At 37.0% G+C, this 25,868-nt stretch overlaps 1 protein-coding gene and 1 pseudogene across 12 annotated transcripts in view; one reads left to right on the forward strand and one right to left on the reverse strand.

The window, feature by feature from the left end:
• FERMT2 (FERM domain containing kindlin 2) overlaps nucleotides 1-25,868 on the reverse strand; it is a 79,888-nt gene that overhangs the window by 9,420 nt on the left and 44,600 nt on the right. For 6 of the 12 annotated variants that reach the window (XM_072761604.1, XM_072761601.1, XM_072761599.1 and 3 more), the window contains exons 4-11: nucleotides 21,872-22,006; nucleotides 14,630-14,662; nucleotides 14,081-14,306; nucleotides 13,713-13,815; nucleotides 12,110-12,217; nucleotides 6,224-6,358; nucleotides 5,236-5,285; nucleotides 3,908-4,032 (exon numbers count right to left, since the gene is read on the reverse strand). In XM_072761604.1, the coding sequence (XP_072617705.1) occupies nucleotides 3,908-4,032; nucleotides 5,236-5,285; nucleotides 6,224-6,358; nucleotides 12,110-12,217; nucleotides 13,713-13,815; nucleotides 14,081-14,306; nucleotides 14,630-14,662; nucleotides 21,872-22,006 (915 nt within the window). The remainder of the gene's footprint in view (nucleotides 1-3,907; nucleotides 4,033-5,235; nucleotides 5,286-6,223; nucleotides 6,359-12,109; nucleotides 12,218-13,712; nucleotides 13,816-14,080; nucleotides 14,307-14,629; nucleotides 14,663-21,871; nucleotides 22,007-25,868) is intronic. The other 6 variants (XM_072761609.1, XM_072761608.1, XM_072761603.1 and 3 more) reach the window with 1 other exon arrangement.
• On the forward strand, nucleotides 18,315-19,009 carry LOC112921422 (homeobox expressed in ES cells 1-like; annotated as a pseudogene).

The raw sequence follows: 25,868 nt of genomic DNA on the forward strand, positions 1-25,868 counted from the left end.
AGGTCTATCTTTTTCCTTATACAATACACTCCACTATCCACTTCCAATGCGGCTATAAATGCTATGGAGGCTTAACAATCTTTATTTTACTTTTCTGTGGCATTTGATGCTATTGACTACTGTCTTTTTAAAACAACTGTTACTTTAGTTCCGACCATACCTCATTTCCATGGTCTTCATAAGCATTTGTTGTTTCCCTTGCAAGCTCCTCTTCCTCTAATCTGTCCTATACCTCAAACATAGGTGTTCTGTAGGGTTCTGTTCTTAGCTTTCTCATAGTACAGACAACCATTCTAAGGCTGCAGTAAGCATTAATCCTAAAACTAATACCATTAGTATCTTCAGTGCAGCTTTCCAGTGGCCTACAGGTTATCTCCAAAAGATATTCCACAGGTACCAAAATTAAACTCATCATCTTTCCACCCAAACTCAGGTCGTCTATATTCTCAACCCTTTTCACTCAACTGCACAAGCCAGAAATAAATTCCTCCCCATCAGCCTCTCCCAAGTCCGTCACCCAGGCTGCTGCTGAGGCTTCCTTAGGGTCCTCTGAGTTGGCACCCTCTTCCCCATTTATACTCATCACCTTAATCTGCATCAGTCACTGCTTTAAAATTACTCCTCTATACTATAGCCAATATAAATAGGATGAATCCCATCATTTTCATGTTAGTGACTTTTCAGTGGCATTTCACTGCTGCCAGTTTAAAAAACAATCTCCTTAACATATTTATCCTCTTAATTCCTGCCAATTTCTTCTGCTATTATCACTCATTTTAGTAGGAATCAGATTTGGCAACCACTAAGAAGTATTCATCCCCCCTTGAACTCTACGTTCCAGCAGCACAAAACCCCCCTTGGTTGTTGATGCTTTCTCCATACATTTCTGCACACCAGTCTCTGCCTGCCTGGCTTTTACTAATTCACTTTCCCTTCGTGAAACTCTAACTCTGGCATTATTTCCCCCACAAAGTCTATCCTGATTCTCTCCATTGTCACTGAACACTGATACCTTGTCCCTTTGCTCCCCCTTAGACCTGTTACTTTTTTCCTAAGATTTTATTTATTTATTCATGAGAGACGCAGAGAGAGAGAGACAGAGTCAGACAGACAGACAGAGATACAGGCAGAGGGAGAAGCAGGCTCCCCTCAGGGAGCCTGATGCAGGACTCGATCGATCCCAGTCCCCAGGATCATGTCCTGAGCCAAAGGCAGATGCTCAACTGCTGAGCCACCCAAGCTCCTGACTTGTTACTTTTTAAAATACTATTGTCCAAATTGTAACTGTTTATCTTCCCTACATGCTCTAAACTCCTAGAGGAGTGGTACTGTCATCTGTTCTTGCTCACGTCTCTAGTATCTAGGACAGTTTTCAGTACAGGAATTCAATCAGTATTTACTAAATTTTTTATAACTTTACATTTTAGATGTCCAAAGGCCTTGGAGAGCATCTAGTCCAACACACTCATTTCTTAGAAAAAGATACTGAGGTCCAAAGAGGCTATTTTTCTAAAATCATAGGGCTTGTTTAATAGCAGAGCAGAATCTAGGCCATTTGATTTTTAGACTGGTGTTATCTTCATTAGTGTGATGTGCTGGAAAAGTGCTCTTTTGGGAGAACCTGGTAGAGGCAGCATATGTAAGCCATTCTCCATACCAGGACTTGACTTCACACGGGGAGAAGGTTAAGGATGTAACAGGGACAAAGACGACAGGGGCCAGAACACAGATCTAGTCTACAGACAGAGAGGAGATCATCTGGGATGGTCCTGGCAGCTTAGGAGTGAAGCAACAACAGAGCTGCAATAGATTCTAAGAGTAACAAATAATGATGGAGACCCAAACGTCAAACCCATGGGTCTTATGAGAGAAAAGCAGGAGCCTAATTAAAACTTTGAGGAAATTACAGAATTTTCCATGGGCACATGGGCATAGCAGTCTTCTACCCAGGACAGAGACTTCCCATTTTTTATTTATTTATTTATTTATTTTAATTTTTATTTATTTATGATAGTCACAGAGAGAGAGAGAGAGAGAGAGAGAGAGAGAGAGGCAGAGACACAGGCAGAGGGAGAAGCAGGCTCCATGCACCAGGAGCCCGACGTGGGATTCGATCCCGGGTCTCCAGGATCGCGCCCTGGGCCAAAGGCAGGCGCTAAACCGCTGCGCCACCCAGGGATCCCAACTTCCCATTTTTTAAAACAACAGTTCAGAGGACTACTGGGCAGAACACAGGGTAGAGATTTGAATATTTTTGTTTAAATATACTAAAAATATCCTAATGTACCATGCAGAATGGAAAATTAAGACTACAGATCAAGGAAAGCACCTCTGTATTTTAAGCAATTAAATGAAATTATTTTGGGAAACGTTTTTGTGAATGAATCAGGGGCCCCCTTCTTGGGTACTTTTGTCCAAATATGGATATTTTTAGTTAGAAAGACTTACTGCTTTAACATATAATCATAAATGTACATGCAAAATGTAGGCCAAAGGAGAAATGAGCCGGGCCGATAGGAATTAACTCCCTGAATACCGCCCTCAAAACTGGCCTGCCAAAGAAGTGCAATCTTTGCTACCCTAGAGAGGCTGGAAACAGGAGCCTCTTCATTCATTCTAAATGAAGCTCCACAGCCCAGAAGCACCTTGCTCCTTTCTCAATTCTGTCTCTCCAGCCCCTTAACGTAATTGGAAATTCAAGTTTCACATGAATGCATCTGATTGGAATCAAAATCTCACTGGAAATGAGTCCAGAAAATGTATTTTAGTTTTCTGGCCTTTGCTGTAAAGAGTGTGGAACAGTGAGATGCCAAACTACTGCATCCTCCCCCGGACACACTCATGCCAAAAGTGTGGTGAGTGCAGTTCTTATGTCAAGTGAGCCAGGTAGCCAGGTACTTTTTAGTGAATATGTCCACAAGTGAAGGGCTCATCAACGATCTGCAAGACCCTGCAGAAAAATCATGGCAGGAGGCAGCAAGATGTTCTCCAGCGGCAGAAGAACCGGACCAACCTGGATAGGAAATTCGCCTTCTACCTGAACCACTACATCAATCAGATAAGGGAGGTGAAGAAGCAGTATGAAGAACCAAAGAAGTCACCCAAATAGCAAATAAAGTTGGGGGGTGGGGGGGACGACGACCAAAGCCAGTAGCTCTGAGCTCCCAGCCGGTGTTAGTCCAGACCACAGGAAGCAAGCCTGCTAAAATGGAGTAGAAACATGTCCAATAACATGTGCCTCAAATACCAGATCCTAGTGATAGCACTAGATTTGAAGAGACAAGAGGAAACCAATGAAATTCTGGTTGTCAGCTAGGAGGAGTCTCAGAGCAGTATACTGGGGCTTTCCCAGAGGCGAGACTGAGAGCTGAGTGTTGAACAAAAATGTGCAGGGAAGAGTTATGGGGTAGGGGAAGAACTTGGCCAAACCCCATAGATGCCTGCTACCCCACTGTTGAGCCAAAAATGAGGCTAGGGAACCTGAAGGGGACAAGCTTGTCATCAGTGAAAGAAAGAGGAGTACAATGCTGATGAGGAAGGGAGAAGTCAGCAAAAACAGAGGACTACAACATGGATGAGAATGAAGAAAACCTGAATGCTGAAATGCTTAAGATGAGAAAAGAGGTACTATAAATTTACCTGACAAGAAAAGTGGAATCACTTTAAATGAGGACTGCACAAAGAGTTTACAACAAAATATTCATGTGAAATTGAATACCCAAAATTGTGACAAAAACTACTTATAAAAAGAAGAAGAAGAAAAAAAGAAGAATCTAGACCTAAAATAGAACATAAAGAAGCAATGAATCTGCTAAAAAACTACCCTGGCCCACCACAGTGAAGTTTATCAATGATCAGCCAACAGAAATTACTCCATCAACACTGCTCATTCCAAGGCTTTCCTTACCTCTCAGGTTCATCTGATGAGCTGGTGTGCCACTGGATTCTTCTTTGCTCTTATAGCAAGAAATAGATGTATCTTTAAAGGTGCACCAATATTGCTTGTAACCTTTTAGAGTTAGCTTTTTTGGCCTACATGTCAAATAGAATTAACAGAAAAATAACTTTTGAAATAACTTTATCAATAGGATTAGCAGCCAAGTTTCACAACAGCGAAAAGTCTAAGGCCAAGTTTTACACATGCTGAACTCAGTTCCCTTGGGCCAGCATGTTATATTCAATGTTGCTGGTAATGGATTTGCACCTTCTTGAACAATCTACTCAGGAATACCTCACAAAGAATGAATGGGCAGGGGAGAAAGACAGAAGGACCAGAATTCGAGTATTTCTGTTAGTGTTGGCATCTCTATCACTAGCAGGTCACATGGAAAGGACAAGAAAAGGTGAAGTAAATGTCACCAATGGGAAGGCTCCTAGGTCCTGTAATTTACCAGTAGGTTCTTGGGTGTGTGCAAGAACCTAAGAACCGTGGGTGGGGCCTCTCTGGACAGGCAGGTATACCTAATAACTAAAGTGAGGAAAATACTTGTCTCTCTCAGGGTGTATCTGGTGTTTCAACTTGCCACACCAAAGCCAAACACAAAGAAAACAGAATAGTCACGATGGAGTGTGGATAAGGAAGGATGTGTAACAGGAGAATGGGGTAGGGAGCAGCATCTGAAATCATGCCCTGATCTCAGAAACTGTTCTCTATGGTGAGCTATTCTATGTTTAGCTACAGTAAAGGGTTTATTCCATAATGGCTTTACATCTTATATTCCATATCACATCCTGTCCTCTTTACCCTCTCTGCTTTAATGCCCAACTCTCTTGATTCTGTGGACTGTGCCTAGATTGATAAAAGTCTAGATAAGATACACTCATAAAATGTTCCATGATCAAATGAATAAAATGCAATAGAATCCGGGGCTTTGAACAAGGAAATAACCACTGGCAATAATGGTTCATTATGTCCTGCTTTCACCCAGAGGGGATGCTTTGTACTGAAATGCCACTGTATGTCTCAGAATCTACACAATGCAATCTAGGCTATACTGTCTTTGTTTTTCCCTTTTAAGAAGAATGTTTATCAGAAAAAAACAAGTTCATGAGTACTGCAGTTTTAATTTAGTAAAGATGGTTATTTTCTCTCATAATTTAGTGTTTCTCTAACTGATAAATGCTTGTAGAGATGCATTGCTAATCTTACAGTAAATTTCAACAATGTGAACATGGCTATAAAATTGATATTTATCATTCATTAATATTTGGAATCCCTCCCCTTTTTGTACTTACTTAAAAACTTTAATATAGTCAGCAAGTTCAGGAATAGAAGTGATGTCACCCTAAGGAAAGAAATCATTTTTTCCTGATTTTTCTTGAAATTTGAAACTCTAATATATAGTATCTGATTATCAAGTATGAGCTTATTCAATAAACAAAATTACATAAAATAAAAGATTATGAAGGTTTTTTTAAAATGAAGGTTTTAAAGGTAGACTCATTATATGGTTATACGTACAAAGTCATTTTCAAATGGCGTAAAAGCTAATAAAAATTTTGATCAAAATAGCAGTTCATATAACCTTTAAGAACATATTATTGATTCTAATTCAGCTAGAACTATTTGTATCTGCATATGAAATTATGCAAAATCATAACAGCCCTGAGAAAAGTGTTTCTTCTGTAATAACTAATTTCTAAGCTTTATTTTATTTTTTTTTTTAAAGATTTAATTTATGATAGACATAGAGAGAGAGAGAGAGGCAGAGACACAGGAGGAGGGAGAAGCAGGCTCCATGCCAGGAGGCCGACATGGACTCGATCCCGGGACTCCAGGATTGCATCCCTGGCCAAAGGCAGGCGCTAAACCGCTGAGCCACCCAGGGATCTCCTAATTTCTAAGTTTTAAAACCAAACTTAGTATTTAAAATTTTTCCCAAGATATATTTTTCTCTTCCTTTTGTAGCTCACTACAAATGTGCAGCTCACTAATGGATTTTACCATGACTTGAGACTACCTTTCACTCTGCAAAAATGTCTTCCCACTGCTTATGACAGAATGGGCAGATATCACAAGATTTATCTTTGCTGTACGAGAAGCACTGCAGACTAGAACAATATTAATTTTATAATTTTCCATAAAGTTTCTGAAAAGCCAACACCTGTATTCTATAAAGCTTGAAATATTTCTCTATATCCACCCAATACTTATAAGAACCTAAATCCACAAAAAGATAAGCATCAATTCAAACTATACTAGTAGGAAAAAGATTCACCCTACCAAAATTGTTGATGTTTTTCCCCCTTCCAAAGTGATCTCCAGGTCTGAAAGGGCAGCATCAACTTCGTCCACTTCTTTGTCACTGTTGTTCAAATGATTCTCTGATGTCATGATTGATAGCTTATTGATGTGATACTGAAAACAGAAATGATATTTATTTAAGTGACTATTCTAAATTTAGTAACATTTTAAAATGAGACTACTGCCTGCATCTATATTCAATGCTTTTCATCACTTAACTTGAAAAGAGAAGTGTCCAAGAACTGGAATGATAAGAAAACAAATAGCACCTGAAATCAGTGTCCAAAATATCCTAATAAATACTTATCCAAAAGAAGGTGTTTGGACATGTAAAAATGAGTTTAGTTTGGGAAGTCCTAGAACTTAGAGTTAACATGTCCTCCACTAAGCTCCACATAAGCAGAGATTTTTTTTTTAAGATTTTATTTATTTGTTCATGACAGATGGGGGGGGGGGGGGGGGCAGAGACCTGGTGGAAGGAGAAGCAGGCTCCATGCTGGGAGCCTGATGCGGGACTCAATCCTGGGTCTCCAAGATCACGCCCTGGGCCAAAGGCTGCGCTAAACTGCTGAGCCACCAGGGCTGCCCCTGAGCAGAGATTTTTTTATGTGTTTTTTTCCCTCACTGCAGTATTCCCTGTGTCTAAAACAGGTCCTGAACCCAATGAACACTGAATGAATTAACAGAATAGGAATAAGGTCTTGTGTAAAGATGGATAACATTGATTACCTTATATTACTACTGTTACCCAGCGGAGGAAAATTAGTTATCAGTATTATAGGCTGAAAGCTAAAGCTCTACTCTCCCCAACCCCACTCCTCAACTCAATTCAATACTGAAAATAACCTTCAGAGGAAGGTGTTTATATTCTCAGTTACAGAAGAATGATAAGATTAGGACTACTGGGTGGCTCAGCAGTTAAACATCTGCCTTCGGCTCAGGTCATGATCCTGGAGTCCTGAGATCGAGTCCCACATCAGGCTCCCTCCATGAAGCCTGCTTCTGCTGCCTATGTCTCTGCCTCTCTCTCTCTCTGTCTCTTATGAATAAATGCCAAAAATCTTTTTTTAAAAAAAAGAATAAGATTAGGGGTGTTGGGTAGTTCAGCTTGGGTGGCTCAGTGGGGAGTTTGTTTCTCCCTTTCCAAACTCTGCCTCTCCTCCTGCTGTGCACACTCTCTCTCAAATGAATAAAATAAATAAGATTGATTACATTTATATGTGGATATACACACATAAGTATATATTTGGGTATATATATATAATAAGTAGTAATACTCCTCTATGCAGATAGAAAAATATCTGCTTTTGAGTAACTAGTCATGATTTTAAATATGCTTAGGTAAGTCACTTATTACAGATCTATTAGATCTTGATGGAATGATAAGCAGAATTTTTAAATCAATTAATCAGTTACCTTTCAAAGCATTTAGTAGCAATCCAAATTTCTGAAGCATTCATTCACTGAATACAATTTATTCATGGGAAACAGTGAACTAATTTGAGACCAGTTGTCAGTTTTCCTCTATATTTTAAGATTTAGTGAATTGGTAATTAATAGTCTCTGGCTGTACCTTCGGTTATGCTAAAATGAGATCCTTACAGTGACAGAAATTTCCATGTTCAAAAATCATGGAGAATGAAGTAGGTAGAGGCCCTTGGGCAGTTGCCTCAAATGGAAGAGTAACATTAGGAATCATGAAGAGAGTTGGTGAAAAATACAGATTCTTAAGAGAGATGGTGAAAAATAGATTCTTAGATTCACCCCCCCGAGGATTTTGATTCAGCAGATCTGGAGGGTCCAGTCCAGAATCTGCATTTTTATTAAGTGACTCAGGTGGCTGTGATGCAAAAAGTCCTTAGCAGTTATCCAGGAGGAGTAACTGGGTGGCACTCTCAGTTAAGTGTCTGCCTTTGCCTCAGGTCATGATCCTGGGCTCCTGGGATCAAGCCCTGCCATTGGGCTCCCTGCTTAGCAGGGAGTCTGCTTCTCCCTCCGCCTCTCCCCCTGCTTGTGCTTGCTCAAGCATGCGTGCTCTCTCTCAAATAAATAAATAAAATCTTAAAAAAAAAAAAAAAAGGTTATTCTGAAGAAACCCTGGCTATGAATGGGACTAGTCATAAAATCCAGCTTTGCTTTCAGAGGTGCATGGGGTATCTATTAAATGTTATAATACAGACTTGAACGTAACTGCTTCAAAACAGTGTTACTAACCTATTTTTTTATTTACACCTTCTTAGTTTATTTTTTTAAAGATTTTATTTATTTATTTCTGAGAGAGAGAGTATGAGCAGGGGCAGAGAGGGAGAAGCAGACTCCCTGCTGAGCGGGGAGCCCAAGGCAGGGTTTGATCCAAGGATCCAGGGATCATGACCTGAAGGCAGAAGCTTAACCGACTAACACACTCAGGTGCCCTACACACCTTACCTTAAATTACTTGTTTCTTTATACTATGTAGATTCATGAAACACAAGGAAACAGAAGCCCCAAGGAGAAAATAATTCAGAGTGTACGGTATGTTGGAGATAAAAATACTAGACATTTCCTTGCCATTTTTTCAAAGTTTCCCCCTTCTGGTACTGGATGGGTTCCTAGAGTCTTTGGGACAGTCTCTGGGAAGGCTTCTAAGAATTCAGGGGGTTTTTGGTCCAGAGTTCTCTCATTAAATCTAGATTCTAAAATGGTCCCCGAGACCTATGCTTTGGGACATTCCATTTCCACAGATTAAAATTCATGATTTCTGAGGCATTTTCTACTGTACTAAAATAGAACATCTGCTGTACAGTGGGTGAGGAAAAGCTACAAAATAATCCCACTTCTGTGAAAATACAACTGTGTCTACATTTTGACTCTTGGACAACATGGGGGAGGGGCTTTGATTCTCCTAAAACTTTACTGATAGTCTACTCTTGACTAGAAACCTTACTGATAATATAAGCAATTAACATATTCTGGGGACACCTGAGTGGCCCAGTGGTTGGGCATCTGCCTTCGGCTCCGGGTGTGATCCTGGGGTCCCGGGATCGGGTTCTGCATTGGGTTCCCTGCATGGAGCCTGCTTCATTTACTGGACTATATATATATATATATATATATATATTTTTTTTTTTTTTTTTACTGGACTATATTTACTTGAGAAAACCTGCATGTAAGTGGACCCATACAGTTCAAACCCATGTTCAAGGGTCAACTATATTCTCACTCACCAAATTTTTTTGAGCACCTATGTGCCAGGCACATTCGTATCTGTTGGTATTTTTTAAGTGCATTACTTTTATAATAAAGAGATAAATACTATGTAAAAAATCTGAGTTTCACACACACACACATATATATAGATGTCACACGTCATATGTGTTACACACACACATATATATGTGAAACTCATATATATGAGTGTATGTGTATACATATATACATATATTTTTTAAAAGATTTATTTATTCATGAAACACAGAGAGAGGCAGAGACACAGGCAGAGGGAGAAGCAGGCTCTTCACAGGGAGCCCAATGTGGAACTCAAACCCTGGACCAGGGATCACATCATGTCCTCAGCTGAAGGCAGATGCTCAACCACTGAGCCACCTAGGTGTCCCCCTCCACATATATTTTATATGCATTATTCTGTCATTGGCAAAACCTTCACTAGAAAATTATAAGCCCATATTCTAAGTGAGAAAGATGTAGGCAGAAAGCCATAAACCAAGTGAGGTACTCTGAGTAAAATTACTCCAGAACTTTTTTTTTTAAGATCTTATTTATTTATTCATGAGAGACACAGATTGAGAGAGGCAGAGACACAGGCAGAGGGTAAAGCAGGCTCCATGCAGGGAGCCCAACGTGGGACTCAATCCCGGTACTCCGGGATCATGCCCTGGGCAGAAGGCAGGTGCTAAACCGCTGAGCCACCCAGGCGACCCTACTCTAGAATTTAATTCAAGAAATTCTTCAGATAGTCTGAATTATCTAGAAATACAATAGAAGACCCTTAACTAGTTGATTAAGCAAGTCTCTATCTAAACTAACTTATCTATCATGAAAGATTTTCCTTGTCTAAGCTTTGTTTCAATTCCTTTCTTTCATCATGTAACAGAAGAAATGAGCTTTTCTTCCATCACAAAGGACAATTTTATGAGTCTTAAACAGAAAACCTTCCTGGATGCATAAAAGCATTTAGAAGATTAAGAGCATTTTTATTTGTGTTCTAAAGAGAAGAAAATAAAATCATAAGGAAAGCTTTTTTTTTTTTTAAAAAGATTTTTATTTATTTATTTAAGAGAAAGAACATATAAACTGGGTGAGGAAAAGGCAGGCTCCCCGCAGAGGTGGGAGCCCAATGTAGGGCTCAATCCCAGGACTCTGGGATCATGAGCCAAAGGCAGCCACTTAACCAAATGAGCCACCCAGGCACCCTGATCTTTTTTTTTTTTTTTTTTTTAAGATTTTTATTACTTAAGAGAGAGCACGCACGCAAGCATGAGTGGAGGTAGGGGCAAATGGAGAGGGAGAAGAGGGACAGAGGGAGAAGGAGAAGCAGGCTCCCCACTGAGCCGGGAGCCCCAAACATGGGGGACCCATCCCAGGACCCTACAATCATGACATGAAGCAGAAGGCAGATGCTTAACCGCCTGGCCACCCAAACACCCCAACAGTGAAAGCTTTTCGTAACTAAATGTCACCTCTGCCTCCTGTACTTAAAGAACACCAATTTTGTTAGAACTTTACACAAAACCAGAATTCAGAATTCTACCATAATCTGAGAACATTCACCAAAGCCTCACTCAATCATCTAAAATGTAAGAATGACTTAATCTAGTGGTCAATTGCATGCAATTGTCACTGTGTCTCTTTTTTTTTTTTTTATTTATGATAATCATACAGAGAGAGAGAGAGGCAGAGACATAGGCAGAGGGAGAAGCAGGCTCCATGCACCAGGAGCCCGACGTGGGATTCGATCCCGGGTCTCCAGGATCGCGCCCTGGGCCAAAGGCAGGTGCCAAACCACTGCGCCACCCAGGGATCCCCTCAGTGTCTCTTAAATGCGGATTTGTGGATGCCACCCTATGTTATTTTATTAGAGGACAGCAGTAGTGAAGTGGACAATTTTTTTTTTTTAAGATTTTATTTATTTATTCATGAGAGACACAGAGAGAGGCAGAGACACAGGCAGAGACACAGGCAGAGGGAGCCCGATGTGGGACTCTAACCCGGGTCTCCAGGATCATGCCCTGGGCTGAAGGCGGCACTAAACCGCTGAGCCACCCAGGCTGCCCTGGACAATTTTTAAATAAGCACTACTGTAATTCTGAAAAAGTTGATATGCAATTCAGAACCACTTTAGGGGTAACACTGGTTTAATATAAGGAAAATATTAGCTACCTACTTCTTAAGGATTATCATTCTAAAAACTTAAGTTTAGTTTCACTATTTTATCACTTTTAAAATGTATCATTTTTGCTATAGCCATTTAACAAACATTATCATCCCCAGCTACTTAGGAAATTATGCAAGTAATAAGCTTCATTTTAGAAATGTGATTTTCAACACAGATCCCATTTCTAAGGGAAAATGGGGTAGTGTTAAGCTACTATATATCTAGAGGTAGGACAATGTATTTCTCCTATAGGATACAGAAAAATAGCTGTTAAGTATACCACTAACAGTACACCACCACCAAACTCTTAGATGAGATGACAAAAAAATTAAATTCATGGATTTGTCTTTAAGTGTATTCAATTTCCACACAGCAAAAAGTAAATAAACACTATCAAAATACTACTGGAAATACAATGCTACTTTAACTGTTTAAAAATAATCCCCTACTCTTTCCCTTGAAAAGTCCCATTTACCAATACTCTCCACTACCTGTAAGGCTGCAAACATCATCATTTCTTCTTCTGTGCATTCAATTTCTTCTAGGAGAATAGCCCATTTGGCCTGCTCATAAAGCTGATTGATTCTGATTGCATCATACTGCAGCAAAAGAGACACAATCTTTTTACTACATCACCCTTAACATAAAAATGTTTGAAAAGTGAATATTCACTTTCAAAGCTTAACAAAAAGTTTTAATATACTTTTTTCTGGGATTTTTATATAGTATCAAATGCTCAATAACAAGGATACCTATCGGGTTAGGTATATCTATATATTCCCACATCTAATTTTCCATTAAAAATGACATTGAAAATATGCCAAAATATTATTACTCAGTATTAGAAATAAGATTCTGTATGTTATTTTACAGGGAAATAATCATTAGATATTACAGAGCTCTTAACAAAATGAATCTAACTTGAGAGACATTTAAAGTAAAGTACAAGTGACTGATTTTCACTTGTTATTGCAACCTGCCACACTAAAATGTTACAGTCAGGGAGTAAGTTACTTCAGGGAACACCCTGCTCACTACGGAAAAGCATACTTAGACAAAGTACTAGGTCCTTAGTAATTATATTAAGAATCTGAAATACAGAGTACATATACATATACTTGTGGTAAAGATTTACTTATATGGTACTGAATTATCCATTTAGTTATGTTAATAAAAATTCATAGTAATGTACTAGCAATACTATTTTAGAGTGGTAACAAAACATATGGCATCCCCTTCCCTAGCAAATATAACTTATGTTCCCAAAACAGTTTTGGTTTTACTGAAATGAGACATGATATGACCTGAGGGGACTAAGACTGTTTTTTGTAGTTCCAAATTATACATTTAACCATTAAAGAATTACTTAAGCACATAATAAAAAATGGTAAGTATATACATTAAAATCTATACTATAATCTAGACATGAAAAGGATGAGCAGTAGCCAAGAGAGGTTTTCACCTAAGAACGATAATAAGGAAGCAAAAGATCCAAAACACCATGCCATATATTTTCTAGGGAAAAATACTCCAAGATTTCTTATCAAATTTAACTCTTCTCGAAAAAGCAAACTATTTCAGTAGGACAGATGATGCAGTCATTTGATAGTAAAAATATATAACAATGTTTGCCTAACTAAATAGGAAGAAATGTAGACTTAGTTTTTCTTTGAAGCAACATCTTGTGATTTATAATTAGAAATTTGAAAGTCATTGAAAAGGTACTATTTCAGAAACTCTTTTTTTTTCCAGAAACTTATTTTACTAAAATCACAGCTTAAAGAGAGACTTAAAAAAAAAATCCCTAAAACTAACTTTATCAAGTCTATAGTACCAAACTAGTGTATTTAAAATACAAATCAACCAAAAATTCAATTATTTTAACAAAAAAGAAAAAGTTTAATTATGCTCCCAACCTAGGAATACAATACTTATTTCAAATACAGATGCCTTTGTCTAAAGCTTGGGTTTGTAATATTATTCAGATGTGCTATATACAAATGATTACTTACCCCATCAATTCTAAAAAACAAACATCCAAATGAACAAAAAAGGAAAAAAAAAAAAAAAGAGTTCCCTCTAAACCCTCGGTACCTTTGGATTCAAATCAAAAAAGCTGTAATACTTGAATCGGAGAAGCAAGGCCTCATTTTCCTTCACATCTTGTTCCATAAGAGATCTTGAGGAATCAAGCCACCTGGACAAATTAACAAGAGCAGTGGAATGCAAGACAAGATTAATAAAATATTTCTACCTCTAGTTGGAGAAAGAAATTCTTCAGTGTGTCTTTATTTCATTAATTTTTTAAAAATTTATTTGAGAGAGAGCATGTATACAAGCCTGATGTGGGGCTCAATCCCATGACCCAAGAGATCATGACCCAAGCTGAAATAATGAGTCAGAGCTTAACCGACTGAACCACACCCAGGCGTCCCTCAATGTTTCTGTATTTTAAAACTTACCCTTGGTTGATTTTTGCTTTGTCAAGAAGAGCCTGAGGCTTGAACATTTTCGCCAGAATTTCTGGTGATGTGATTGGCTGACTGACAGCAAGTATACCAGGGTTGCCTTCTGACAAAGCACTGTCACCAAACCAAGCAGAAGTTGGTGACAAGGGGCTTCCATCATGAGCATCGTAAGTGGGGGTCATTGTTTTACTGTAAAGTCCTGGGCTTGAATATATACTTCCTAATAAATAACATGAAAAATAGGTAATAAGTATGAATGAAGTACAGAATTTTAGTTTTTAATAATACATGCTATATAACGCAAATTGTGAAACAAAAGTTTCATTATGGAAGAGCTTAGTACATTATTTTACCTGTCTTGAAAACATGTAAAATTAACTTTAATTCTACTTGTACAACATTAGAACATATAATAAATAACAAGGTCAAAAGAATATAATTAAGTTGGCAGAAATTCTGGGGAAAACAGTTCAAGGGAATTAGAAGCTAAATGTTAAGAATATAGCTGAAGCAGATCAAGTTTTTAATTGTGGCAAGGCTCACCTTTCAGAGGGCCAATGTAAAGAACATCGGTGCCTATAGGAAAGGAAAGACAGGAATTCAGAAGGTAAAGGAAAGGTAACAACAGAAGACAGAAACAAAAGGAAAAGGAAATGGAAATGGAAAAAAGAAAAACAGATTTTCCTAATGTGAATTATAAACCGAAGTAAGTATTTTAGATGAATTTAAGAGTAAAGAATCTTAGAAACTGTAACATAAGTTTTTTTGTCCAATTCAAAAAAATGAAGTGCTCTAGTCAAGCATCCAGTGACAAACATATCCACGTTTATTACTCTTTGAAATCCAGACCCTGTTTTAAGACAGCTTGATGTAACTGAATAAATGCACATAAACTAAGAACAATTTTATGTTAACATTTTCTCAGTTAATAGCTGAACTGGTTCCAACAGCTTTACAAATAAACTAGTAAAGCAAACGGGTAGATAAAATTTTGCAAACAAAGATACATTTTATAATTAAGCCCCAACGGCAGGGGTATTTTTATCTTCCAATTCCTCAGTGTTCAACAGGGACATACATGTAGTAGAGGCTACATTAATTAAAACTTGTTGACTTAAGTCAACTGACAATATATCCTCCATCATTTTAAACTACAAAAATTAAGGAGACTGGATTAAGACTTCAAAGTTCAGAATAATGTTAAGTAAAAGAACCTTCCCTCGAAGTCCTAACCCTTTTATGTTTGTTTTCAATCATAATTTTTAAAAAGAAAATGTGTAAATGGATGATGCAAAGAGAATGACTGTTTTCCCTTACCTAATTTAGGAATGCTTAGGAATTTCCCTTCCACTCTAACAACCCCTCCATGCAATGATAAAAACAATTACTCCATGCAATGACAGAAACAATTCCCTATGAAACAGTGGTGGTCATGCTAGAGATTTTTATAGTTGTCATGACCTAGTCTAGGAAGAGCACACAAAGTAAAAAAAAAAAAATCTTTCTAGCCACATGGTATCTCATTTGATGTCCCTATGTGTTCTCCCAATGTTATTAGTAAGTAAAGCAATTTGCAGTACCTAAACATTGTTAAATAAGCAACAAAGAAAGCTGTCAATTCTTTATTAGCTTTAAAGAACATTGCGATAGTCAGTGATATCCTTAAACGCTTGAACTTTAAAACTACAAAGGCATTTTGTGAAAGGGTTACTTGGGCAGCCCATACTAATTAAAAGGGCTGAAAACATTACTCCAGCTTAAGTGGGCAAAAAATAATCTTGCTATAGTGAGTATATATATATAAATAAGGAATAGAAAAACACTATCTTCCAGGCAAAATCTTCTCATTGTATATTTCAAAGATATAGCAAATAAATCTTTTATACTAGGAATATCAGAATACTGAAAATTCATTCCTAATTTGATGGACTATTCAGAATTAAAGGTAGAATTGACAATTTTATAAAGATTCTAAAACAAAATATATTCCCCTAAATTATACAATATTTAATAGAATCAGCCACCCCATCGATTCTCTGCCTTCTCAATTTCCTCGACTTTGTATATTCTACACTTCACATGTGATCACCTCACTGCTCCTATTCTTACCCTGTTAGGCACTCCACGATAATAATTCAGTTAGTTTTTCCAACAATCCTATTATTCTCATTTTAGAGGAGCAAACTGAGGCACAGAGAGGTTAAGTAAGTTGTCTAATGTCAAAAGCTATTAAGTTTCAGAGCCAAGCTATAAATCAGCCAGTCTGAATGAAGCGATACACACCACCTCCTGGGTACCATAACTTATTTAAGCCATTTCCAATTGGTGTGATTTGTTTAGAATTTTGTCAGCTACACCACTGCTACTGCAAATGTGCCTTCCAACAGGTATGTTTGTACTTATTTCCCAATTCAATGCTGGGACAGAGGGTTAATGCATTTTATATTCCTTCTAAGTCTCAGTTCAGTGACAATCCCAACTGCCTTGTGTTTCTGATCGCTCAATTTAAAACATATTTGAAGTAGAAAGTTATTAAGGATAAGATGAACTAAGATATTTAGTTAACAACAAATAGGAGCTTGCTCAACTATATGGAAGGATAACATAAACTGCGAGGAGGGGAGAGTGAGTTCAACAAAGCACTATAGTCTTGGGCCACCTACTACAAATCTTAAAAACCCCATGTAACTTTAGAATCTGCCTCATAACTTGGTTACTATGGTTACTAATTACATTCTTATTCCTTTTTAAAACAGAGTGTGAAAGTATTTAATACATTTTAGAAAATTTCCATCAAAATATCAATCTCCTACCATACTTAGGAAACAAACCGCAGGTGAATTGAAAATAACAAATGTTGACATTACAGATGAATTAAAACACATAAATATGAAATAATTATATAAAAGTATATAAAAAGGAAATATAGAAGAATTTTTGTAATAGTTGTGATTTTCTTAACCAAGGGTGAAAGCCCAAAACTATAAAGCAAATTACAAATCTGACTACATAAAAAATGTAAAACTTTAGTACAGTAAAAAGATCACAAAATTAAAAACTATAATATATATTACTCAACTATTATTCATACTAGTGTTTATCAGGGCAACTAAAAATGTAATTCTGAGATATTTTTATTGACATACTGGCAAAAATCAGTAGTGATTTACAACATGTATTATCAGTCAGAAGGTAGGAAAAGGGGCATTTTCATGTACTGTTGATGGGAGTGTAAAACTATCACTTTTACACTTTTATGGTGTATATTTGAACTTCTGGGAGACTTTCTGGAGTATATTTGATAGAATAATTAAATACTATCTAGGTAGGAAAACAGTTAAATATACATTTCCTATACGGAAATTTTGACACTATTTATATTGAACTAGGGAGATCTTTTATTCCAACACAGAAAGATCACCAAAATCTACTGTTCAACGGAAAAACTCAAATTGCAGAATATACAGTATTTACTAAACTCTCATTCATGTTATAAAAAACATAATTAGACACAAATATAAACATATAGAAAAGGTACTGGCAAGTTGTATTCCAACTGTTTACAACATAGTTTCACAAAGTAATCAAGAAATGACTATTTCTTAAGAGGGAGCAGCAAGGGAGTAAGTTGAAGTGGAATATTCACATTCAGTTTAGTAGGTTTTCTATACTATTGGAATTTTTTATAATCAGACTGTATGAATGTAGGACTTCTATAATTAAAGGATTGTAAGATCCATTAATGTTATTCCAAGTGCAAAAACATAAATTACAAATGTATAACACAGTCCTTTTTTTTCAAAAATTAAAAAAATTTTTTAAGATTTTATTTATTCATGAGAGAAACAGAGAGAGAGAGGCAGAGACACAGGCAGAGGGAGAAGTAGGCTCCATGCAGGGAGCTCAACGTGGGACTCGATCCCGGCCAGGCCTCCAGGATCACGCCCTGGGCCGAGAGTAGCGCTAAACCACTGAGCCACCCAGGCTGCCCATTAATTTTTAAATTTATTTTTATTTATTGATTTTTTTAAGTAGGGATGGAACCCAATATGGGGCTTGAACTCACAACCCTGAGAGTTAGACCTGAGCTGAGATCAAGAGTTGGACGCTTAACCGACTAAGCCACCCAGGAGCCCCATAGCCACGCTTTCATGAAAGACAAAAATGAATGCATAATTCTGTAATATTTGAATTTTTACTGTGAGCATACTTTTATAATTAAAGAACAGTTTACAAAAACGTTTTCAGGGAGCCTGGAGTGAACTACAGGAAGATCCCAACCCTGTAAACGTGGGGCGGAGTCAGTCAAGACGCAAGGAGAGGCCAGAGCTGCCCTGTGCAGCCCATGCAAAGATGTCTCCCAGCCTCTGGGAAGGTGCATGGCTTGGGGAAAGCAAATCCTCACCCTGCTCCTTTTCAATTGAGAGCATTTTAGGACCAGACCATAAGAAAGCCTGTGTTCCATCAATGAAACAGGCCCTAGACAGACAGACAGCTGTGGTTCCTCAGCAAAAGATGTTAACCTATGTCTACGTATCCTGAGCCTTCCCAATGGGATCTCATTCCCTTGTACTGTGCATCACCCAGTGCCAGAAAAAGATTTTTGAAATATGAAAATTACTCAGCCTCAGAAAGACTGTCTTTCTGAAAAGAGGGCTGAGTTGTATAGAGGCCGAAGACCAAGAACTGCTTTTAGTCAAAACCAGACTGAAGTGTTGGAAAATGTCTTTACAGTAAATGCTATGAGTAATACTAGTATTAATACTGGAGAAGACTTTGCTCAAAAACTGAATCTAGAACAAGACAGAATCCAAATCTGTTTCCAAAATCAGCATGCACAGCTGAAAAGATCCCATAGAGAATCACTGTTTTCAATGGTGAAAACAAATTTCAATACAAATCTGGAATAGACAGAAAACTAAACACATGAAATCTTACAATTGCAGAATATGAAGAAGCAATATCAAGTGTTAAAAACGTTTTCTTTTCCGTATATAACCTGTTACATTTTTTTTCTAAAAATATTGTCAATATTATAACATGGTCCCTATTATATTTGGGCGCTTTTAGTTAAAGGCCTTTGCCACGTATTTTAATGAATATTTTCAGAAAAAAGCCAGCTGTTTTAAAGTGAGCAAATTTAATAATTTAGTTTGCTTAAAAATTTTTTTTAAATGTTTTGCTGCTTAAAAATGGCAAACTCCAAATAGGAAAAATGGCATCTTGCATAAATGATTTTCCTGACAATGCCAAACAAAGTATTCATTACTTTCTGTATTATCTTAGAACCCAGAATTTTTCTTTGTCTAAACTGCCTTTAAGATTTTTAAGAAAAATTTCTAATGAGATAATTTTCTAATTCTACTTATATAGTAAATCCTGAAATTAGTAATTCTTAAGTCAGTACTATACTACAAAGTTAATTCTTTCTTGGAAAAACTCTTTCCCCAGCTGATCAGGCTCGTTTCCCTCCCTCATACGTAATTAGAGATTTGATATTTTCCTCAGTACAGTTAAGTGGTGAAGCACTCAAGGGCATACCACCTGAGCACAGTTGTGAAAGCAAGGTATTTAAGAACTCCTAGAATATGTCATATTCTATGTAAGAATTTGACTAAAGTCTGAGAATCAAAAAAAAAAAAAAGTCTGAGAATCAATTCATTCATGATGGTTCTTGAAAGATTACATTTAAAAAAAATTAAACTTTGTTAAAGTATAATTTATATGCTAATATTTTATCAAATGTTCCAACTACTATTCACACAGTATTTACTTTAAATATAACTGGAGAAATGATATTATGTAAGGTTAGAAACAGGAGTGTGAGCCAGATAGACCTGGATTTGAATTCTAGCTCTGCCCTCTATTATAAACCTTGGGCAAATTACTTTTTTTTTTTTTTTTTTTTTTTTTAAGATTTTACTTCTTTACTTGAGAGACAGAAAGAGAATGTGGGCACATGGGGAAGGGCTGATGGAGAGGGAGAAGCAGACTCTCTGCTGAGCATAGAGCCTGACTTAGGGCTCAGTCCCAAGACTCTGAAATCATGAACCCAGCTAAAGGCAGACACTTAACCGACTGAGCCACCCAGGCACCCCATAAATTTCATAATTCTTGTAAGGTTCTTTCCTTTTAATACCACCAAAATAACAGGGGTTTTTTAAGGATTAAATGAAAGATAAAGTATACATTAAATAACAGTTATCACTTACTGAGTATAACTGGCCACGCTCACACTGAGATGCTCACAATTCAAAAAGGAGGAACTAACGGAAACCAAGCCTGAAGAGTATATATTTAATCCTCACCACACCTGCAGTAGAGGAATATTTACATTTGCGAAGCAAGGCATCTGAAATCATGAAGGTATCACATACTGAGATACCTGGACCTGTATTTAGGGAAACAGTATGCATCTGATCATATTTTTCAATATTTGGTTCAAATATTGACTTAAGGTGCTGACAAGTCATGGAAGCATACAAACTAGATGGAGTATACATCTGTAAATATTCAACTGTAATTTAAAATTTGTCCACTTTACTGTATATAACACCTCAAAAAACAAAAACCCACCCTGCAGTTACTTAGTCCCATTTACACTATAAACTAAGTGAAAAAGGGATGGTGTCCACTATCAGATGCCTTCAGTAACATAAATCATGTATAAATTGAATTTTTAAATTAGCCCTACTCTACTTAAAGGCACATTGTTTTATTCTCCTTTATCCTCCGTGTAATCCTGAGGTCTCCCCCCCCAGTCAGTTGGCTCAACCGGTTTATTAACATCTTGTAACTATTCTTTGACCAAAATGTTCACTGTCAAGATCAGTCTGTCTGGATTGCCTTTTCTTACCATCAGAGTCCTAGCCACTGCAACTTTTTAAAAGCTTAATTCACAAACTCAGTTCCTCAACCTATAAAGTAAATATACCCTGTTTGGAATTGTTTTGTCTTCCAAATTCCCACAATCCTACTTTCTGTAATTTCATTTAGCACTTATATATTACCTTCTTAAGTACAGTAACTGTTTTTCAATTAGCCTAAAAACTTACGAATAAGGATGTCCAGTCCCTGTATATGCCCAGGACTAAAGAACCATGTAATTTAATTAGTCATCTAGCTACCCAAAAGACACTGCCTATGCTCCTCCTGGATGCCATATGCTGAGTTGGGTTCTGATAACAAAAATGTGAAAGTTCTATCATGCCGAGAGCTCACAATTTATTAGGTGAGAACATGAAGTATGATACTAAACACAGAAAAGTCTGGTCTTAGAAGAGAAGGATACTTAATTCAGGTTGGGAAAGTAATGGAAGGAAATCTAAGAAAGCTTCTTAAAGGGGCAAAGCCTTAAAGGAAAAAGGTAGAAAGCCAAAGGGACCAACACATGCAAAGCATAGAGGTTTTAAATAACCCACAGTAGTAATAATGTCTTAAATAAGTAATTGTGGTTTTCACAGAATACAGAAAAAAGAACTTAATATAAAACCCTGTCCAATTTTTTGCAATACAAAGTTATTGCCCCCCTTTTAATTATTCCTGAGCAGAGAACCAGCCTTCCTTTTTATTGATGCAGCTATTAACAAACACTTGACATGATGATTTGCACACGACAGTGCCTGGTGGTGATTTCATGATTGCAGGGGAAAAAATGCTGACGGAAAGTTTTTAAAAAATGACCACTCTCTTAAACCTATGTAAATCATTTGTCAAAAAAACACAATCATATGGATATATGCATGGTTCTCACAGTATCCTTTGCTTAGTCTAACAAAGTCTCACCTGATCCAGGAGTAATAAGAGGCCCCTCTAATTCAAGTGCCTCATCTTCAGACTGGTCATCTAGCTTTTTCTTTTTTTTCTTTGTTGGATCTCTGGGTTTTTTCAAGAGAGAAAGTTCTTCAGGGTGTCTGATATCTATTAAAATAAGAAGAAAGATTATTTTAGTAGTGTAATGGAAAATTTATAAACACTTTACACCTGGCAAATCCATCCAATATAAGAATTCATAATTTTCTTCTGTGTATGTTTATGTTTTGCCTAATATTAATATTAATATTACTCAAAAGACTGAAGTATGGTACTTCGAAAAATAATCTACCAAAGCGTTCAATTCATAGCTTTGTAGTAAGTGTAGTAACCGTAAAGTAGAGAAATAACCATCTGCTGGGGTACTGAGAAAATATACTAGAATTCTTATATATGTATTTGTTTTTCTAAAACCATAAAAAATTAAGATTTATATCCTAGCCACAGCAACTAGGCAAGAGAAAAACAAAAACATACCAATCGGAAAAGAAGTAAAACTGCTATTTGCAGAAGACACAATACTATATATAGAAAACCTTAACTACTCCAATCAAAAAACTGTTAGAACTAATCGGTTAATAAAATTCAGTGAAGTTGTAGAATAAAACAAATTAATATACAAAAACCCATTGTGTTTTATCGGGGGTGCTTGGGTGGCTCAGTCTGTTAATGTCTGACTCTTGATTTTGGCTCAGGTCATGATCTCGGGGTCTTGGGATTGAGCCCCATGTGGGGCTCTACAGAGTCTGCTTGGGATTCTCTCTTCCCTCTCTTTCTGCTCATGCTCTAAAATAAATATAATCTTAAAAAAATACTCAGCAATATTGGTCAGAGAAATAAATGCAAGTTAAAACTATGAGAAAGCATTAGGTACCTGTCAGAGTAGACAACATTAATAAGATTGATAATAGCCAGTGTTGGTGAGGATGTAGAGGAACTGGAACTTTCATACCCAGCCAGTGGAATGGGAAATGAGACAAATTTTTTAAAGTTTCACAGTTTCTTATAAAGTTAAACATACACAACTTGGCCATATCACTTCTACTTACTTACTCAAGAAAATAAAAGCACATTATGTAATAGATTTACTCATAAAAGCCAAAACTAGGGCAGCCTTGGTGGCTCAGTGGTTTAGCGCCGCCTTCAGCCCAGGGCATGATCCTGGAGACCTGGGATCGAGTCCCACAATGGGCTTCCTGCATGGAGCCTGCTTGCATGGAGCCTGCTTCTCCCTCTGCCTATGTCTCTGCCTCTCTCTCTGTGTCTCTCATGAATAAATAATCTTAAAAAAAAAAAAAAGCCAAAACTAGAAATAACCCAAGGGTACCTGGGTGGCTCAGTCAATGAAGCGTCTGTCTTTGGCTCAGATCATGATCCCAGAGTCCTGTGACTGAATCCCGCATCAGGCTCCTTGCTCAATAGGAGGTCTCCTTCTCCCTCTGCCCCTCTGCCCTGCTCATGATTTCTCTCTTTCTCTCAAGTAAATATATAAAATCTATATCTGAGTTTTTTCATCTGTTAAATGAGAATATTAGTACTTCAGGAGGTTGTTGTGAAAATTAAATGATTAATATGGGTAACGTTCCTTGAACAAGGTCTGGCATAACAAGTACTTCATTAAGCGCTAAGTATTAATTTTTTTCTAATTAAAAAATTGCAATTATGGTAGAAATTTGGAAATTATGAAAGTATAAATAATTGAGCCATTTAAAACACATTCTTGAAAAAATGGAATATGGCTACGTAAGTAAGAGATTACGTTAACAGATGTATAAAATTGCACTGCGTAAATGTAGCATAATTCAGCCATTCTTCTAATACTGAGCCCATTATAAATAATGATTTTACAAACATATATCTGTGTACATATCTCTCCACATTTTATTTCTTCAAGAATTCATTGGAGTGGAATTACTAGATCAAAAGTTTATAATAATTTTAAGGCAAAAGTGGAGCAAGATGGACATGTTTTTAAAGCTTATTTGAAAATAGTATGTATATTTCCTTGTTTTAATTTACATTTCTTTATTTACTAGTGATGTTGTACATCAAGAGTTTTTAGCAATTTATATTTCCTTCACTAATTTTTCTATTAGGTTTCTTCATTTTTTTCCTCTTAGGTTTCTTCAAGTCAGAGTTAATTTTCATGTAAATTGTATAGTAGCAAATCACACTGGATTTCTATTTTAAAAAATACTATTATAGGAGCACCTGGGTAGCTCAGGCGGTTAAGTGTCTGCCTCTCCCCCTGCTTATGCTCTCTCCCTCCCTCTCTCTCTCTCCCAGGTTTTAAAAATAAGTTCAAAAAACCTTTTAATAACTATATGGCTTTTTCTGTTTCTCTGTTGGTTATTTGAATTTTACTATTAGGAACACTCAGGTACAGGTCAGGTTTTTGTTTTGTCTCATTATTTCACAGGCTATTTTCTGGGCAATGTTTTTCTGAAATATAAAAACAGAATTACCAGAAAAACTGTCCTGAACAAACATGTTACCAGAGAACAGGTGAACATTACTGTTCTTTAATTATTAATAAATTTAGGTAAGTACATTTTAAGTACTAAGCAGCAGAACCATGTTAGAATTAAATGCCTGCTCCTTAAATTCTGTCCCTTTCTTTATAAAAGCTTCCAGGCATATTTGATTTCCTTTTTCAAAAATAATTTTTAAAAGATTTATTTATTTTATAGAGAGAAAAAACGAGTGGGGGTCCGGGGAGGCAGAGGGAGATGGGGAGAGAATCCCAAACAGAATCTATAAGGAGGGCTGAGCCTCACATGGGGCTCAATCCCAGGACCCTGAAATCCTGACCTAAGCCAAAATCAAGAGTAATCTATTTAACCAACTGAGCCAACCCTTGATTTCTTTTTAAAGTTAAAAATAGTGTAGCATATTCTTTATAGCTAAGGTTACCTAATTAAAAATCCAAGATTCTCTTCATTCTTTTTTTATTTATTTATTTATTTATTTGACAGAGAGATCACAAGCAGGGGGAGCAGCAGGCAGAGGGAGGGAGAGGAAAAAGTCTCTCTGCTCAGGGGGGACTTGATGTGGAGCTTAATTCCACGGTCCTGGGATTGTGACCTGAGCCAAAGGCAGAGGCTTAACTGAATGAGGCACCCAGTTGCCCAATTCTCTTCATTCTTGTATATTCCAGGTAAAAAGAGATTAATTTACCTCAAATGTAATTTTTGAGATTTAATGCATTAGCATTAATTGCTTTGATTATGTAGATGCACAAACTCAGGAGATATTTCAAGCATCAAGTGTATCTTTTGAGCCATATTTATTTAATAGAATTGAATCATTTCCTAGAGTACTTTTATTTTTTTTATTTCTTTAAAATGTTTTTATTTATGAGACACACACACACACACACAGAGAGAGAGAGAGAGAGAGAGAGAGAGAGAGGCAGGTCGAGACACAGGCAGAGGGAGACACAGGCTCCACGCAGGGAGCCCTACGTGGGACTCAATCCCGGGTCTCCAGGATCACGCCCTGGGCTGAAGGAGGCGCTAAACCGCTGAGCCACCTGGGCTGCCCTCCTAGAGTACTTTTAAAATAAGATTTAACCTCCTAGAGTACTTTTAAAATAAGATTTAACATTCTAAGAGACTTAATTACTGATGAGTTTCACTTTCAATTCTCAGTGTACCCTCGGCTTTAAATGCCATCACTACCATGTTAGGAGATAAGAAAGGCATTATACAATCCCAAGCTTTTGAATAATCACAACTTCAGTATCAAGTGGTGGTAGTAACCTATCTGTCCACCCCATTCATCTCCTCAAAGTAATTCATGTGAAAAAATCTAAAAAAAAGTATAAAAGGACATATAATGAGTCATGCCTGAGATATGGACATGCTTTTACCACAGTTCACCACAGTCAGGTTTAGTGGGAGAGGGGAAAGCAAGCATGTTTCATCTGAAAAGGTATCCCAAATGATTCTGGCATGTCCCTTCTGCTTGA

Source organism: Vulpes vulpes, chromosome 6 (assembly GCF_048418805.1).
Source record: "Vulpes vulpes isolate BD-2025 chromosome 6, VulVul3, whole genome shotgun sequence".
NCBI lineage: Eukaryota > Metazoa > Chordata > Mammalia > Carnivora > Canidae > Vulpes > Vulpes vulpes.